The following is a 16,272-nucleotide window of genomic DNA, read 5'->3' on the forward strand; positions in this document are numbered from 1 at the left end:
ATATATATATATATATATTTCCAAGTTAGTGGCATTCATCCAAAGTAATATGTATATGTAACAACTACGGGTAGTTATTACCAAATATCACAGAACTCCCCCCCTTAACAATGTCCGTATGTGCATTTCTCTCCAGGACAGCACCATTTTTGTTCAGGCATTTTTCAGGGTCACCATCAGCTTCCTGGACTAAGATGCTGGCTCAGAGATGGCGCAATTATATAAAACCTAATGCCTGTGCAGTACCTGAATTTGCCTTGTATTCATTTCTTGTAATAATCAGCATAGCAGATATCACACTGGTTGAGTAAAGGTAAGCACTCTGTACCAGTTGGGGTTGTCTTGTAAAATCAAATAGTCTAAATGTAATTGTGTTGTCAAAGAAAGGTCAAGCGCAGAAAGCACAGGGATGACCTCATTAATGTGCTGCTGCTCCTTTTTTGTCCAGTGACAGGCTGGGTTGAGTTCTGAGACACCCCCCATTCCCATTGAAAATACGTTTCACTTCTCCTAGGCCCCATTCACAGCAGGGTGGTTGTGGACTAGCGCGTTTTCCGCACTGATTTTAAAAGGGCTGTTTTGGGAGTTTTTAATAGCGTTTCAGTGCTGAAACACAATTAGAAATGCCAGAAACCATGCTGAACAGCACGGTTCCATTGAAAGCTGTATGGAAACCACACTGATCAGCATGGGAAAAAGGGGGCAGGGACCAATTTGGGCTGGTGGCGGCTCGGATCGCACAGAGTCACTTAGTCGCATGAGCGGTCCCCATAGCAACGCATGGGATCGTTCATATCGGCAGATCTGCGCGGACAATCGCCCCAGTGTGAACAGGGCTGGACTGCATTCTCTGTGATAAAAAAAAGAACAAATGGCAAATTCAGGAACAAAAGATTACAGTTAATGGCTAGCGGGCTAGTGGTAATAAGAGCTGGCATATTTGTAAAGTAAAGGCTCTATCAACCTTAACCATTTTAAGAGGGTGCTGAGACATATATGCTATTTTTTTGCAGCACTGTTAAAAAATTCCAATGGGACTCTAGGGTTCCGCCAATGGTCCTCCTAAAAACCACCCCAAAGGGGGTCATGTAGACACAACGCTGCTGTCTCTGACTGCTAGTACCAGGACATTTGCTGACGTCAGTACATGAGGAAGCAAAAACCTAGCCTTTACCAATATGACAGATTCCACACAGGGACCAGGCAAGGTAAATCAATAATGGGGAAAAGATCAGCTGTAGGGCAACCACAGACAATACTGATGACTAGTTATTTGTCCTCTGCCTGCCTTTTTGGGCACAGTTTCCACAGTTTCCTCTTGCATATGAATAAAAACATTTGTACAGCCACTTCCATTATTTCCTATTGATACCAAACATAATCAATAATAATTATTTAAAGTGACACTAAACTCAGTAGTTAAATCCTAAAAATGTATTCAAGTACCTTAAATAATAACAAAAATGCATCTTATTTGTCTATCACTCAGCTGTAGATCCTCAAATCATCTCTGAATTTGTGCCTAGACTGTACTTCCTTCTGGAGGGTGGCTACTTTTGTTCCCCATGGTCCCTGTGTGTGTTAAAAGTAGTCTCCCTTCCAAGCTCGCTCCCGTGACGGATTAGAACTTCAATACAATTTGGTTAAACTAAATATGAGATTTCGTTTACCAATGTGTTTGTTTACCTCTTATGAATGTGTCTTTCTTCAACTTATGTACCTGTGAAAATGTCTCATCAGCGAGGATTTTTTTCTTATTGGAACAAGTTGCACCACAGTTTCTAAGGGTATGGGATATTTTAGGGAATCCAATTGATATACCATATATAACTTCTACACAATCCAATATGTAATTTAAAAGTGACCCTGATGCCACGCCATTCATTTCAACAAAAATATTTTTTTTCCTCAACAAAAGTGGAGTTACACTTAAAAAACAAGAAAATAAACTCACTGCCATGATGACTGTTATTTGATCAAACTGCTCGGGATTTGGTGAAGCAACAATCTGATCGTAAAGAAATAACAAATGTCTGAAATACAGAAATGAAAAAAATAGGTTAAAAAAACCCTCAATACTTGATTCCAGTGTGCCCAAGAAGTTATCTGGAATAAGTGCATACCTACAAATTTTAATCTGTGCATCTCTAATACAAGAATTTTGAGTTCCGGGGTTCAAATAGATCTTTACAGTGCAGAGTTCCCTTAGATCTGGCAAATCCATAAAAAACAGAGATTCGGGCATCGGCACATCCATAGCTCTACATAAAAAAGAAAACATACATATGAGTTTCTCATAACAAAAGAGCTTTTTTATTTGGGCTCACTCATCGGAATTCTGCCCTTTCTCACAATCCAGGCCCCTGCATTTTCGCCTATCAGCTTCCCTTAGGCCTATGTCCTATTACCAGTTTAATTGCTGGTGGGAACCTAATATTATTGCTAATACAACAGGTTCTACAGTGTCACTCCCTCTCAGGACTAACACTATAAACTCAATACATGCAGGCAATCTGGGGTAGGTGTACTTACCCTAGGTTTCCCTTCTGCAGCAATTTGAGATCACTAAGCAGATAACAGTGCCACAATTGTGATGTAAATTCACCCATCTAGGGGTGTTGAGAGTGTCAACCTTTCAAGTCATCCACATCAACCCCCACGCTAGGTCTAGGGGGCAATGAGGGGGGGCAAGCAGTACTACTTACCCTAACCTCACTCTCCTTTTCTATCTGATGCTCCAGGTTGTGGATAATCCCTCAGCAGAATCACATACAAGGCGGGGACGTGCGGTCAGGGGAGGCAGAGCCTCACCTAGTATTATGGAAGAAAAAGCTGTCAGCTTCAGGTCTGAAACCGACAACTTTTTCTCCATTCAGAGCGGCTTGTAACAGGTTACACAGCAGGGAAAGCCTCCCCGCTGTGTAACCTGTCATAGACAGAGCGCTGCCTTTAATTACAGGCAGCGCTGCATCCGGCTTTTCACAGGAAGGTTACACAGAAGCGGGTTTCCCCACTGCTTGTGTAACCTAACAAAGTGAAGCAAGAGCTGCAACAGCCTCTATGTTAGAGGTGTGAGCTCTGTGGATGGTTTGGACCAATGGTAGGGTTGCACAGATACCAAGTACGAGTACATGTACCGATACCTTTGAGTTCCAAGACTACACTAGAGAAAAATTAAAAAATTAGGAGGCAGCTGTCATTTGTAAGGAGCACACGGAGCTCCTGTGAATTATGCATCTCTGTTTTAATGTACGATTTTGTTTTTATAAATATAAATAAAGGGATGCACAGATACCAGTTTTGCGAGTACGAGTACTGGTACTTGCCGAGATCTTACAAGTACGAGTACTGATACATTTTTGTTTATTGTCATGTGACAGTTTTCCTAAAACAATATAGACTAATGATTTCAGGACAGTGGTGGAGCGCCAGAGCCAGGTCCCAGCTGCAACCGCTGCAACCCTGGTAGTTCTCATGAAAATGCCAAGTATCTGTACTAGTACTCGAAAAGTATCTGTGCATCCCTAACCAATGGCAAAGCACCATTGGTCCAAGCTGTCCAATGAAGAAGAAAAAAAAACACTGACATTGATCTCGGTGCCTCACCACTGATGAACTGGGAGGCTCCTCCACACATAACTTGGTGACCGGGTTGGGGGAAGGGGGGCTTCGGCAGGCTGGGGGAATGCTCACCCAGCACGGAAGGTACCACACGTCACTGATCCAAGGCAGACCTAATAGCCCTGGAAGAGGCAAGCATCCAACCTAAACCTGGAAGTGCCTTAGCTCCCATTCACACCTAGACCTTGCTTAACCCTTTCGCTGCCAAGCCCTCCGGAACATTTTTCAAATCAGCTGGCCAAGCCATTTTTGCATTTTTTTCCTATTGATTTGATTTTCAAATTGCTGGGTTGCTAGCGTTTGTAAAAGACCCTCCAAACCATATATTTTCTGAAAGCGCAGGCCCGGTAGAATAAAAAGATGGTGATACTAAATTTGTAGGCCCTGTGATAATTGCGCAAATGTTACTCAAATTAATATTAAACCGATAAAAATACACAATTCAATTGATAAAACACACTAAAATCAGTATTCGTGCACAAAAAAAAATATTTTCTGACTAAATCTAAAAGATAAAACTAATGACAGGATCACAATGCCGCTCGGCCATCCTGAATTGCGGCCAGCCGCCGCTCGCTTCCCCGACCCTCCCACCGGTGATTTTTTTACGGATCCCCGCTGCCACAGACCCTACAAGCAGCGGGGATCCATGGAGTCTCTCATCCCTCCCTGAGGTGTCTCTCATCCCTCCCTGACCATCAGCTTATAGTAGAACTGTAAATGCCAAGGACGTACGGCATACTGAGCTGGCCAGCTGGAAGCACTTTTGTAGCTCCGTATGCCGTACGTCCTTGGCAGCGAAAGAGTTAAAGCACGAGTTAAAGCATTTCTATGGCCCCTGTCCACACCTGAACGTTTTGTTTCGAGCAGAAAAAACGCCTGCTGCTAGAAAAACTACATGAACTAGTTTTTGGCAGATTACAGTGCTTTTTGGTCCCATAGACTTCAATAGGAAACACACATTTCAAGCGTTTTTGTCACACAAAGTTTCCCATTTAGGTCTTTGAGACCAGAAACACATAAACAGCAAAAAAGTAACTCCTTTATCCACTTAAATACATCTCCTAGCGATTGCCTGCATGTATTTATAGGGTACAATATGCTGACAGGTTCTGTTTTTTGAGAGAAATCCTCAGTATAAAACACGAGTGACTGCAGCAAATGAGACGTTAAAGGATGTCATTTCACAGACATGGCACTTCAGGAACATTCTGACTGGAAATAGAATGGCGTCCTACTGAAGAAAATATATTGCCAAATCGTGCAAAAGCAGCACACAGTGCCACCTCGGTGAGTGAACCTTGGCCCCGAGTTCAGAAATGTCACAGAGCAACCTGAAATCACTTGGCCCACTGGCACCGCTCACCTCAGTCAGCACTCTCTGTTCCCTCCCTCAGCCTTCTCACGCACGCACTACTCAGCTTTTCCCGCCCCTACAATAGGCAATATAGCTCCTCCCGCTCTTATTGGACAGGAGGAAAACCCCATGGACCAATGGGAAGGTGGTTCTGAGTGAGGAAAGCGAAGAGCCTGGTCTTCTATGACGAAAGACACCCTCAGCATCCCTCTAGACGTGCATTCTCCTTACCCGGGTGGCTCGTGTTAAACCGCATTGGGCTGTTAGGGAAAGTTCATGGCCACCTTCTTCTTCTTTAAAAAAAAAAAGAAACGTGATTTAAAAATAATTGTCCTCATGGTATTTAAAACAAAGTCATTTTTTTTCAATAAAGGTTTCCCACACTGACCTTTCATTTTGGATACAGGCTGCTGTCAGTTTTTTAATACCTCATGTCTAATTAGGGAGAATTCCCTTTACTTCCTGTCGTGTAGAATCAACAGGAATTGAAAATATCTCGCCAATGTGAGTAAAATCCCTTCTTAGTTGTGTCCCCATTGTCAGATTCCCCCTCTTTTCCTGTTCTGGTGGCAGCTCACAATGTTGGATTTACTCTCACTTTTATTCCTGCGACATCAGTCATCAGGAGAATGATAGAGAGTGAATCTCCCTAACAAGGACACAGACAGTAATGAAAACATGAGAGGTTCTAACTAACCCCTCATCACTATCCAAATGTAAAAAAAAAAAGGTTTTGCTCTTAGTTGAACTTTAAAGCTGAACTCCAGGTATAAATATTTATGTATACATATTTTATACCTGGTATGGCAAACACTACATCAGCCGCCCGACGCTTCAACAGTGCTTTACAGCGATGTTTCAGGTCTTGGTACGTCCGCTGTGGTGAGTGGCTTCCCCTCTGCTCTGAAAACACAGGGGTCACTCGCTCGGCACAGTGGCCATTCAGAAAACTCCTATTATTTTTATCAATGGATACTATACGCTCTCTGGATGAGGGGCCACGGTGACACCTCTGGGTTTCCACAGCTGAGGGGAAGCCGCTCAGCACAGTGCCAGTACAAGACCCAGAAGATTGCTGTAAAGCAAGGGTGGGCAAACTCTGGTCCTCAAGCTGCGGTGAGACTCCAAATTCCATGAGGCATCTGTCTGTGGAAGTCATGCCCGAGGCGTGTTCAGTTGCTCAGCCGCTGCGAGTGCCGAGTTAGCAAACTGCCACTAAACGCTGTGGTGCTGCTAACTTAGCACTCGCAAAAGAACTGAATGTGGTTGCAGAGCACTGAGTGTGAAGGAGAGGTGAGGACAGAGCACCAGCGGCCATTTTAACCACTTAAAGTCCGCGGTGTTAAACCCCCTCTTTTTAAAAAAATGTTTCCCCTAAATTAAATGATAAAACATTTATTATTACCCAATTTGTTGGTAAAATATAAGAGATGGTGTCATGTCAGGTAAATAGACACCAAACATGTCAAGCCTTAAAATTGCGCGCGTGTGCGAAACCTCATAAAACTACAATACCCAAAATTGTCCATAGGCGACGCTTTAAAAGCTTTTACCGCTCATCAGTTTAGTGTTATCAGTGATTGATGGCCCTAAAATCGTCATTTTCGCACGCTGGTGCATCGAACGCGTATTTACGTTTATATGTGCGTAAACATGGGGGTGGGGGGACTTCAACATTTTGTTGGGTTTTTTTTAAACTTTTTTTATATGTGACTTTTATATAAAATTGCGCGCGTGTGCGAAACCTCATAAAACTACAATACCCAAAATTGTCCATAGGCGACGCTTTAAAAGCTTTTACCGCTCATCAGTTTAGTGTTATCAGTGATTGATGGCCCTAAAATCGTCATTTTCGCACGCTGGTGCATCGAACGCGTATTTACGTTTATATGTGCGTAAACATGGGGGTGGGGGGACTTCAACATTTTGTTGGGTTTTTTTTAAACTTTTTTTATATGTGACTTTTATTTTTTTTACACTTATTGTTATTGCTATCACATAGAGGGATAACAATCCCCCTATATATTAGCAAAAGCACACTGAGAGGTCCTCTTTATGGAGACATTAGGGGTCTCTAAGACCCCTAATGTCACCTGGGGACCCCAAAAGAAGCTGATGAAGCACAGGTCTGCTTCATCAGCTTCTTCTCTCTGGCTATAGCAGCCAGATGACTGACTGGTGTATGCGGAAGTGATGTATTATACATTACTTCTGCATTCACAGTACAGAGGGAGATCAGCAAGGAGGAAGATGCTGATCTCCCTCCCATCTTACCTCCTGACGCCCTCCCGAGCCGATCCCGGGCCGCAGATGGGATAGCAGATCCCGGGATTGAAGGTGAGCGGTCAGGAGGGGGCGGCACTCGAGGAGGGGGAGGTGGGGGTGGGCAGCCAGCCAGCACATACATACGATCGGTAGGCTATAGAGCCGCCGATCGTATGTCTGTCAAACAGCCGGTAACTGCTGTAAAGAACGTGTGTTTTTTTTCTGCCTGTGCGCGCACACTAGGGGGCGCGCGAGAGCCCCGAGAGAAGAAGCCATCTGGAGACGGCAACCTGTCAATGTGAGTCCGCTGTCCGTCCATTTTTTCACAACGGGCGTACGGCAAAAGGTTAACTGTGGGCACACCTGATAGCGTTTGAGAAAGGTGCCCGATCCCCGATGGAGAAAATCACAATTCAGTGTGGGAACCTAAAACATACAGGGTTATTCACAAAGCTGCCGAAGGCAGCCAAATGAATAACCGAGCTGAAGTGAACAGAGCCGAACGAGGTTCGGCTATTCACTCCGGCTCAGTATGGCTGATCTCAGAAGTGCAGAAGGACTTCGACTCACCCGATCCAACATCTGGATCAGCTGAGCCGAAGCTCCGGCACCTCAATCGCTGCCGTTCGCTCCTATTCTCATAGGGGCCAAATGGCAGTGAGTGAATAGCCGAATGCCGGCGAATGGCTATTCTGCTCGGTACCTCCGTGGTACTGAGCGGAACCGAAAATAAACGCAAAGAATGTGAAAACAAATCTGCAAAATTATTTAAAAAATGATAAAAAATAGGAAGATTACAAAAAATATATTTTAAAGAAAAAAACAATTGGGCAAAGCTAGCAGTGACAGCTAGCTCCACCCAACTGTTTCCTATTGGCCGCCACCTGCCAGAGTCTTCTAGCAGGTCCCGGCTAATAAATAACAACTTGGGGGCGCCGGCTGGGACATCACAGCCGGTTCCACCCAGTTGTTATTGTTTACTGACATATCAACATCCCCAGGTCATTTGGGGACGCTGATCTGTCATTACAACTGGTTGGAGCCCCCGTGGGAAACGACCGGCCTTCGGCAGGTCGTTCATCCTACTTCGGCTATCACTGTGAATAGCCCGAAGCTACGGATGTATCTTTCGGCTCCTTCGTGAATAACCCCCTTAATGTTTTGGTGGACTAGCACACCAAGCATACCTTGGAAAATGGTATTTATTAGTCAAAAATATTATCCTCCACCATTTTGCTTAGCACTGTGCAGCCAAAGCGTTCAGTGAAGCTGTTCAGCGCTTGACTCAGGAACTGAGCACGGCACTGTTGCTGCGAGAATGTTGCAATGCCTCATGGGATTTGTAGTTCCACAACAGCTGATGGGCTGGAGTTTCCCAAGCCGTTCTGTAAAGCACTGTAGTAGCGACGGCTACCGGATCCTCATGGCCCTACCAGGACTTACAATCGGGCTAGCTGGACCAATACAATTTTACAAAGGTATTTATACCTGGAGTTCAGCTTTATCTACCGGTACTAGTGGTTGCCTTGTTTTTTCTAACATAGACTGGGGGATATTTATCAATTTTGTCACATGGAAAAGCAGTGCTAAACATGGGCGCTGTAGTAGCATTAAAATCTCGCACTTACTTTCAATAATGACTCCAAATGAAATATACATTGGCCAGCACCATATATCTGTCAGATGCCGTAATACTGTAAACAGTTCTATTTATTTTTTATTGTTTTATTCTGTTGAGTCGTCGTTGTGGACAACGCTGGACGTCTTGATTGACCCTGGATTATGTCGGTGGATTCATTTTTTTTTAAATAAAAGACTTGTCAAAAACTTGTCTTTTGTTTTTTTTCCAAATAAAGGGTTTTTTCAAAAGTCTGGCCTCTTTTTTACAATTTTATTTAACCCTTTAGTGAATGGGTAGGGGTAGGGCTAACTCATTCACAAGGTGGGGGGGGGGCGCATCTGGGTGCCCCTTTATTAAAGGGGTAACCTAATGTGAATAAACCCCTTGCCCACAACCCCACAACCAATGTTCCAGGGCTTGTGGGGAAGAGGCCCTTGTCCCTATCGGTGACCCTGGAAAAGCACGCTCTCAGTGCCGAGGGCATGTGGCCTGGTATCGCAGGGAGGGGGGGCTCTTGCTCGTCCCCCCCTTTCCTGCCCTGCCAAGCCTGTGCTCGGATCAAGGGTCTGGTTGGGAATTTTAGGGGGGACACCGAGGGGTTTTTCCCCCATTTTTGGGGGTGGTGTTCCTCCTTTAAATGCCTACCAGACCTTAAGGGTATGACTTTGAGGGGGAATCCCACATACTTTTTGTTTTGTTTTGTTTAAGATGGGGTCCCCCCTAACATTCTTACCAGACCTAAAGGGTCCGGTATTGTTTGGGAGGGGGAACCTTGTGCTTTTTTTTTTTTTTTCTTCTTAAATGTAATTTTTTTCTTCACAAATGTCATTTTCGCTGCAGCAGGTTCTATATATTGTACAGATTTGCCACTTTACCGGCAGTTTAAGGGGACCCCCCAGACACAATATTTAAAGGAATTTTCCATTTTTATTGTTTCACTTTAAGTTATGTTAAAATCACTGCTCCTTTCAAAATGATTTTTTAAAAAAAATGTTTTCATTGATTTATGTCCACAAGGCAGTACACGAATCCCCATACACTTTTTATGGCCAATAAAGCATATAAGGCTTCAAAATGGGGTCAATTGATTTTCAAAGTTCTAGCCCCATAGACTTGCATTGAGTTCGAATTCAAACTTTACCCATGTTCTAAAATTCGAATTCGAACCAAACAAGGGGGTGTTCGGCCCATCAATAATTAATACCCACAAAAGGTAATCAGCATTGCTTTTAGAGTTCAAGCCTTTCTCCAATGAAAACAAAAAAAATCCCCCTTGCTGTGGAGCTCCCCCTGCACTGTAGGGGTTAAATGATACCTTTGTGTGCTTTTTTTTAATGCACGTGGGTTTTTGATGCATCATTCTGTGCACTAGGATGAAGACAAATATCCTCCTTAATGCATTGAAATGCACATGAAATCATGTTTACAATGCACAGGGATGTAACATAATAATACACATGTTAAAATGTATTTAAATTTACAACACAAAAGAGTGAATAGGACCCAAAGGTCATACTGCTTTTGGGCCCTCATGTGACCTCTGGTTGGGTGCACACTTATGTAAGGTATGTTAGATCACACTTGCTGTATGTAAGGATATACACTGAGTGGCCAGTTTATTATGACCACCTGACGTTTGTAGGCAAATTAGCTATAATTTTGCGCTGAAGTTGCTAGAGGGCCAGACCATTATAAATAGGGAATCAGGTTGTTTACCACGACAGTAGAAGTGATTTTTTTCTGAAGATATGGGTAAACAACGCGATTTAACAGCCTTTGAACGTGGGATGATTGTTGGCGCGAGCCATGGAGCGAGTATCAGCAAAACAGCAGAATTCGTTAAATGTTCAAGAGGGGCTCATTGTTAAAGTGTTTAAAGACTGGACTGTCAGCCGAAAATCTGGGTGTAAATGTGCGAATTGTGGCCGTCAGCGACTAGTCAATGTTTAGGGCAGAACGGAGAGTGGCAAGACTGGTACAAGACAACAGAAGGGCAACAGTGCAGTGTCAGATACCTCGCATCACCTTTCAACATCTCGTGGAGTCACGAGGCGGCCCAACAAAGTCATCTCGTGGAGTTATCTCGTGGCCCAACGAAGTACTGATGGGGTGGTCATAATAATCTGGCCACTCAGTGTATGTGATCAGACTTTGGTAGGTGCGAGCATTGCCACTAATGCTATGTATAACTCAAGCTGCTGTTTTACAGGTTTTATGAATATGAATCTGAATTGGGGTTTTTTTGTTCATTTTTTTCTCCTCATAAAGGGTTTTGATCTCGGCCATTTGGTCTGCATTTGATCATCTATTTCTTTTTCATGGGCTTTCATGTATTGGTTGTTAATACTCTTTCATTACCTTCCCAGGCTGGTGACTAACTTTTCACTATGGTCAATGCCAAACCCTCAATGACTTCCTGATATTCCAGTTTTGATATTGCAGAGCTTAGAAACTATAATTGGCTTGATGCTATTATGCTGATAATATGAGGTAAGTACATGTTCTAAATCTATTTTCAATTCTTTAAAGCATATTTAACTTTTGCAGTCAAATTTGAGGAACCCCCCCCCCCCCCCTATTTGTTGGTCGTGTGTTCCTGTTCACACAGCATACTGAATAATACATTTTAAAAAAAGTCTTACTTTTTAGATGTTTTGTTAATCAGGCAAGATGGCTGATTCCAGGCTTTTCTTCTTTCACTGTGATCTGTCCCAACGGAAAGACTTGGGACTGAAATTTGATGATTGTGTTTAACTGATAAGCTGCATTAACATACAATAGACAAGCCACCTCAGGCCCCTCACCCCTCACAGCCTCTTCTAACATTTTCAAAGAAATAGAAGAAATTTTAACCCTTACAACCCTAACCCAAGTAAAAGCAATGTAAACTGCAAGAAGCTATTTTTTTTTTTTTTTTTAGCTTATGCTATGTGAATGGGAACATGTAACAAATATAAAATAGGTAGGGATGCACCGATACTGGTACTTCCGCTAGCATGTAGTTGGCTTCCCGGCCAATCAGGAAGCTGGGTGGCGTGTCGTGTCATTACCAGCCGCCCAGCTTCTTGATTGCCCGGGAAGCCAGCTCTTTGCTGTTTGGTCGGCTCAATGCTGATTGGCCCGGGAAGCTGGATGGTGGGTCCATTGTCCCAAAAAGAAACATCTCCTGGGTTGATGGCAAGAAAATCCTATGGAAGGGACATCTCCTGGGCTGACATCCTAAAAAAATTATATCTCCCGGGCTGAAGCTAATGGTTTGGCAAAAGTTGACTAATCTGAATTTAGAGGCGAATCTCATGGAATTGTATTGTGGACAAATCTTGTTGTTAAATTCTGGCCATTTTTAAGGTTTGAGGGCAAACTACTGTCATAAAAAGGGAATGTCACAGCATGTCATTAGAAGCTAGCGTTTTGGGATCTTGCAGGGACCCTTCATCAGAGCTACATAGTGACAATAAAACATATCAAAGAGATATTGAATTAATCTGTGAGTGTGCCGGTGACCTGTTGAGACTATTCTGAGTTTTGCACAGCGCCATCCGTGCGATCACCATGAGCACCACCACCATTGGAAGGTTGCGGACCGTAAGGAGTGCGGGTGGTTCTTGGAAACAATTGTTACATACAGCAGGAGCACTCCAATTTGATTCATTTCTGTTTAAAAAAGCTTTAGGAGCAACACTATTGCTATTATATTGGTTGGTAATAATAGGTCTGCTGTAACTGATGGAAATGTACCCGTAGTTTGCAATTCTTCGAGGGTTATTCACAAAGCTGCCGAAGGCAGCCGAGTTAATCACCCAGCCGACGTGAAGTGAGCGGAACGCTGTTCAGCTATTCACTTCTGGCTTGTACGGCTGATTTCATCGCCCCCCTTCGGCTGTCACTTCGGCTCAGTCAAGCCAAAGCATATGCCTTCGGCTCGGCTGAGCCACTCGGCCGCCTTCGGCTGCTGTACGGGTTATAGTGAATAGCCCGTACAGCAGCCCTTCGGTTCCACTGAAACGAAGGGCTCCAGTGGCCGAAGAGAGCCCAAGGATCAGCCAAAGCTATGGCTGGATCCATCGGCTCCTTCTCCTAAGAGATCTATTTATAATAAAATTGTATAGTTACTCCAGCAAACAGCGTTTTGTTCTGTGCAAATTAAGCAGCTGGTCTGAGAATTGACCAAAATTGTTCTTAGGGTATTTATCTCCAAGCATCAGCACAACATGCATATGTTCTTTAAACCGCATTAATGTACAAAAAACTCCTGCGGACTGAGAAGTAGCCAATATATAAGTAACAATCCGTAATGAAGTGATTACTGCTAACTTCAGGAGATAAAGTAACTATGTATCCATTGCATACAATGTATCTGGGAGTGACTGACTACCACAAATGTCATCAGTGTGAGAAGCTAGCCTGTATGAGTATGTATTCACATTTGATTACCCGTTCTTGTGAAAGTATAAATGAGCTGGCCAAAGATCCCAAACCCAGAAGAAGACTGGGTAAAGATGTTTTTGACCGATGAGGGAAGGTAAGTTTATATCTATTTAATTTCTAAAACAAGTTCTTTTTAAAGTCTATAAAAAAAAAATCTAAGGCTACCCTGTCCCAAAGGGTTCTCCAAAAAAGCACAATTAAAAGTGCTGGGACTTCGATTCTTATTCAAATGGTTCAAACACAAGGAAATCTTCTGACAAGCTCACTGGCTCTGGCAAAGCAGCTCTCAAACACACAGATCTTCCTCAATGAGTACCCAGAAGCAACTCAAAGTATAGACGTACAAATGGGTTTCACGGCACAACATGAAGAGTCTGAAGTGCCTTTAAAGAAGAACTCTGGGCAGAAGAAAACTTGTGGAGCTACCCCTGCACTGCAAGGTTAAGTGCTTGTTTTGGTCTAGTGTGTAAAATAGAAAAAGATATACTCATCCAAACCTTGGACACCCCTGGCTGCTAGACCAGTCCCTGCAGCCTCTCTCCTTCTCCGCTCTAGTGATGAAATGTCCCTTAGTGTCCTCACGTCGAATACACTGTATTGGACGTGATGACTCACTGGTTCTTGGACCACCAAAGTGGAGGGGGAGTGTGGCTGCAGGGAATGGTCGAGCAGCCAGGCGGGTACATGATTTGGGTTAATATCTTTTTGATTTTACACACTAGACCAAAACAATCACTTAAAAGAGAACTATGGGGTAAGGGTTTTTCCATAAACTAGTGTCCTCCCGTGACCCAAAGCTCAGTATATCGCGAGCTCACAGTATACTGAGAGCGCTGCAGCCGGGACGGATCCCAACATTACTATCGAGATCCACCCAGCTGCGTGAGTGACAGCTGGCTCTGCTTATCTAGAGGCAGAGCCAGCTGTACCCGCCCCCTCCCCCGTCCGTTCCGCCAGTCAGCGCTGGAGGATCGGAGTGGGGAGGGGGAATCCGTGCATGGAGTGGTGACTGACAGTCATGGCTCTCTTCAGGGAGATGATCAAGAAGTGAGCGAGCGACGGTATGTGTTCGCTCACTTCCCGATCTATTGAACCGATGTGTGACAGTTTCATTGTCACACGTCGGATCGAACTATGAGGCTGAGTGAATTTCACTCACCTCATAGTTCTCCTTTAACACTTGCAATGTAAGGGTTAAGTTTTTTTCTGCCTGGAGTTCTTTAATTGTTCATAATCCTTGCACATAAAAAAGAAAACTCGATTCAGGGGCTACAATCCCCCCACCCCATCAGGCCTACAGAATAGAAATGTATCACAATGAGTGATATAGCAAAAATAAAACATTATAATAATAAATAAAATCCAATCACACACACACACATAGATATAGATATTATATATATACGGTATATATATATACGGTATATATATACTGTATATATCTATATATCTATATGTATATAGATATATAGATATTTACAGTATATATTTATGGACACTAGTCTTTATTATTATTATTATTATTATCATCAATTTTTGTTTTTATTTTTGGCACCCACCTGAATGTCTGTATTATGTCACAAGGTTACATTGCTGCTGTGCCATTTCAGAGCAAACAGCGATGTCATCCTATTACAGGACTGTCAGGACCGGCTGCAGATGCTCACAGGCAGATAAAATAGTGATAAATTGTTTCACCTACAGCAGCCATCAATCTCTATAGGCAGGTGCTCCTACTGGTACTTGGATACCCTCAGGACTTAGACTATATGATGTGACTGAGTGTTGCCACAGGCCAGTCCTAGGTACCAAGCAGAGAAACGGACAGAAGATGGAAGACACAATTGGTAGAGTTTTCCAGGGACAAGCTGAGGTCAAAGGCTAGCGGCAGGCAAAGGGTAATCCGGGCACAGGCCAAGTCGGGGCTGGCAGCAGACAGCTGGCAAAGAGCCAGGAACACATTAATATCAGGGCTGGCAGCGGGCAAAGTGTAATCCAGGGGCAGGTCAAGGACAGACTGAGACAGGCCACAGGGTTGTGGTGCAAGAACTATCACAAGCAGTGACACAGGTTGATGATGCTTAAATAGGGAGCCACCAGAGACAAGACCAATCCCAGAGCCTGAGTTGATTTGTTTACATTTTCGCACGTTTTGTCAGACAAAGTTTCCCATTACAGTCTATGGGACCAAAAAGCAGTGTATTCTGCTAAAAAGTAGCTCATGTTTTTCCAGCGACAGGCGTTTTTCTTCTTGCGACAAAGTGCTCAGGTGTGAACAGGAGCCATAGAAATGAATGGAATTCCTTGTCTTGAGTGTTTTGAAACCTAGGCTTTTTGTCTCTTAAAGCTAAGCGTGACCCATAGTTTTGAGAGACAAAACGCCTGGGTGTGAATGAGGACTTCTAGTAAAAGTTTGCTTAAATCAGAACACTGACAGCCATCTGACACAACAAGTCAGTTATCAGCAGATGTAAGCATCATGCAATGACTAACAGGGAGGGGCAAGGAACAAGCACGCCTAAAGGGATGCCAGTGTTGCATGCTTTCATATAAGTCAGTGCTGGCAGGAAGGAGTGTGCAGAGCTTAGTGGTGGAGGAATCAGCAGCAGTGCTGTGAGCCCAGATATCAGCAATATCATGGCTGACCAGGACAAGAAACAAGTCAAGTATTACACTCTGGAAGAGATACAGAAAAATAATCATAGCAAGAGCACCTGGATCATCCTCCACCACAAAGTCTATGATGTCACAAAGTTCTTGGAGGAGGTGAGTGGGCCATGGGCTCTTTTGTTTATTGTACAGGGTGGAGATAGTCCACCCTGCAGATCCTGGGACAGGGTGGAGATAGGCCACCCTGCAGATCCTGGGACAGGGTGGAGATAGGCCACCCTGCAGATCCTGGGACAGGGTGGAGATAGGCCACCCTGCAGATCCTGGGACAGGGTGGAGATAGGCCACCCTGCAGATCCTGGGACAGGGT

The 16,272-nt window shown here is 43.9% G+C and overlaps 1 protein-coding gene across 2 annotated transcripts in view; it reads left to right on the forward strand.

The window, feature by feature from the left end:
• The first annotated feature begins 15,843 nt into the window (after window positions 1–15,843).
• Window positions 15,844–16,272, forward strand: part of LOC108799253 (cytochrome b5) — a 23,144-nt gene continuing 22,715 nt past the window's right edge. For both annotated transcript variants that reach the window (XM_018571091.1, XM_018571092.1), the window contains exon 1: window positions 15,844–16,058. In XM_018571091.1, coding sequence (XP_018426593.1) covers window positions 15,930–16,058 — 129 coding nt within the window. In that variant the 5' untranslated portion in view covers window positions 15,844–15,929. The remainder of the gene's footprint in view (window positions 16,059–16,272) is intronic.

This window comes from Nanorana parkeri, unplaced genomic scaffold (genome assembly GCF_000935625.1).
Source record: "Nanorana parkeri isolate BGI_ZX_2015 unplaced genomic scaffold, ASM93562v1 scaffold1672, whole genome shotgun sequence".
Taxonomy (NCBI): domain Eukaryota; kingdom Metazoa; phylum Chordata; class Amphibia; order Anura; family Dicroglossidae; genus Nanorana; species Nanorana parkeri.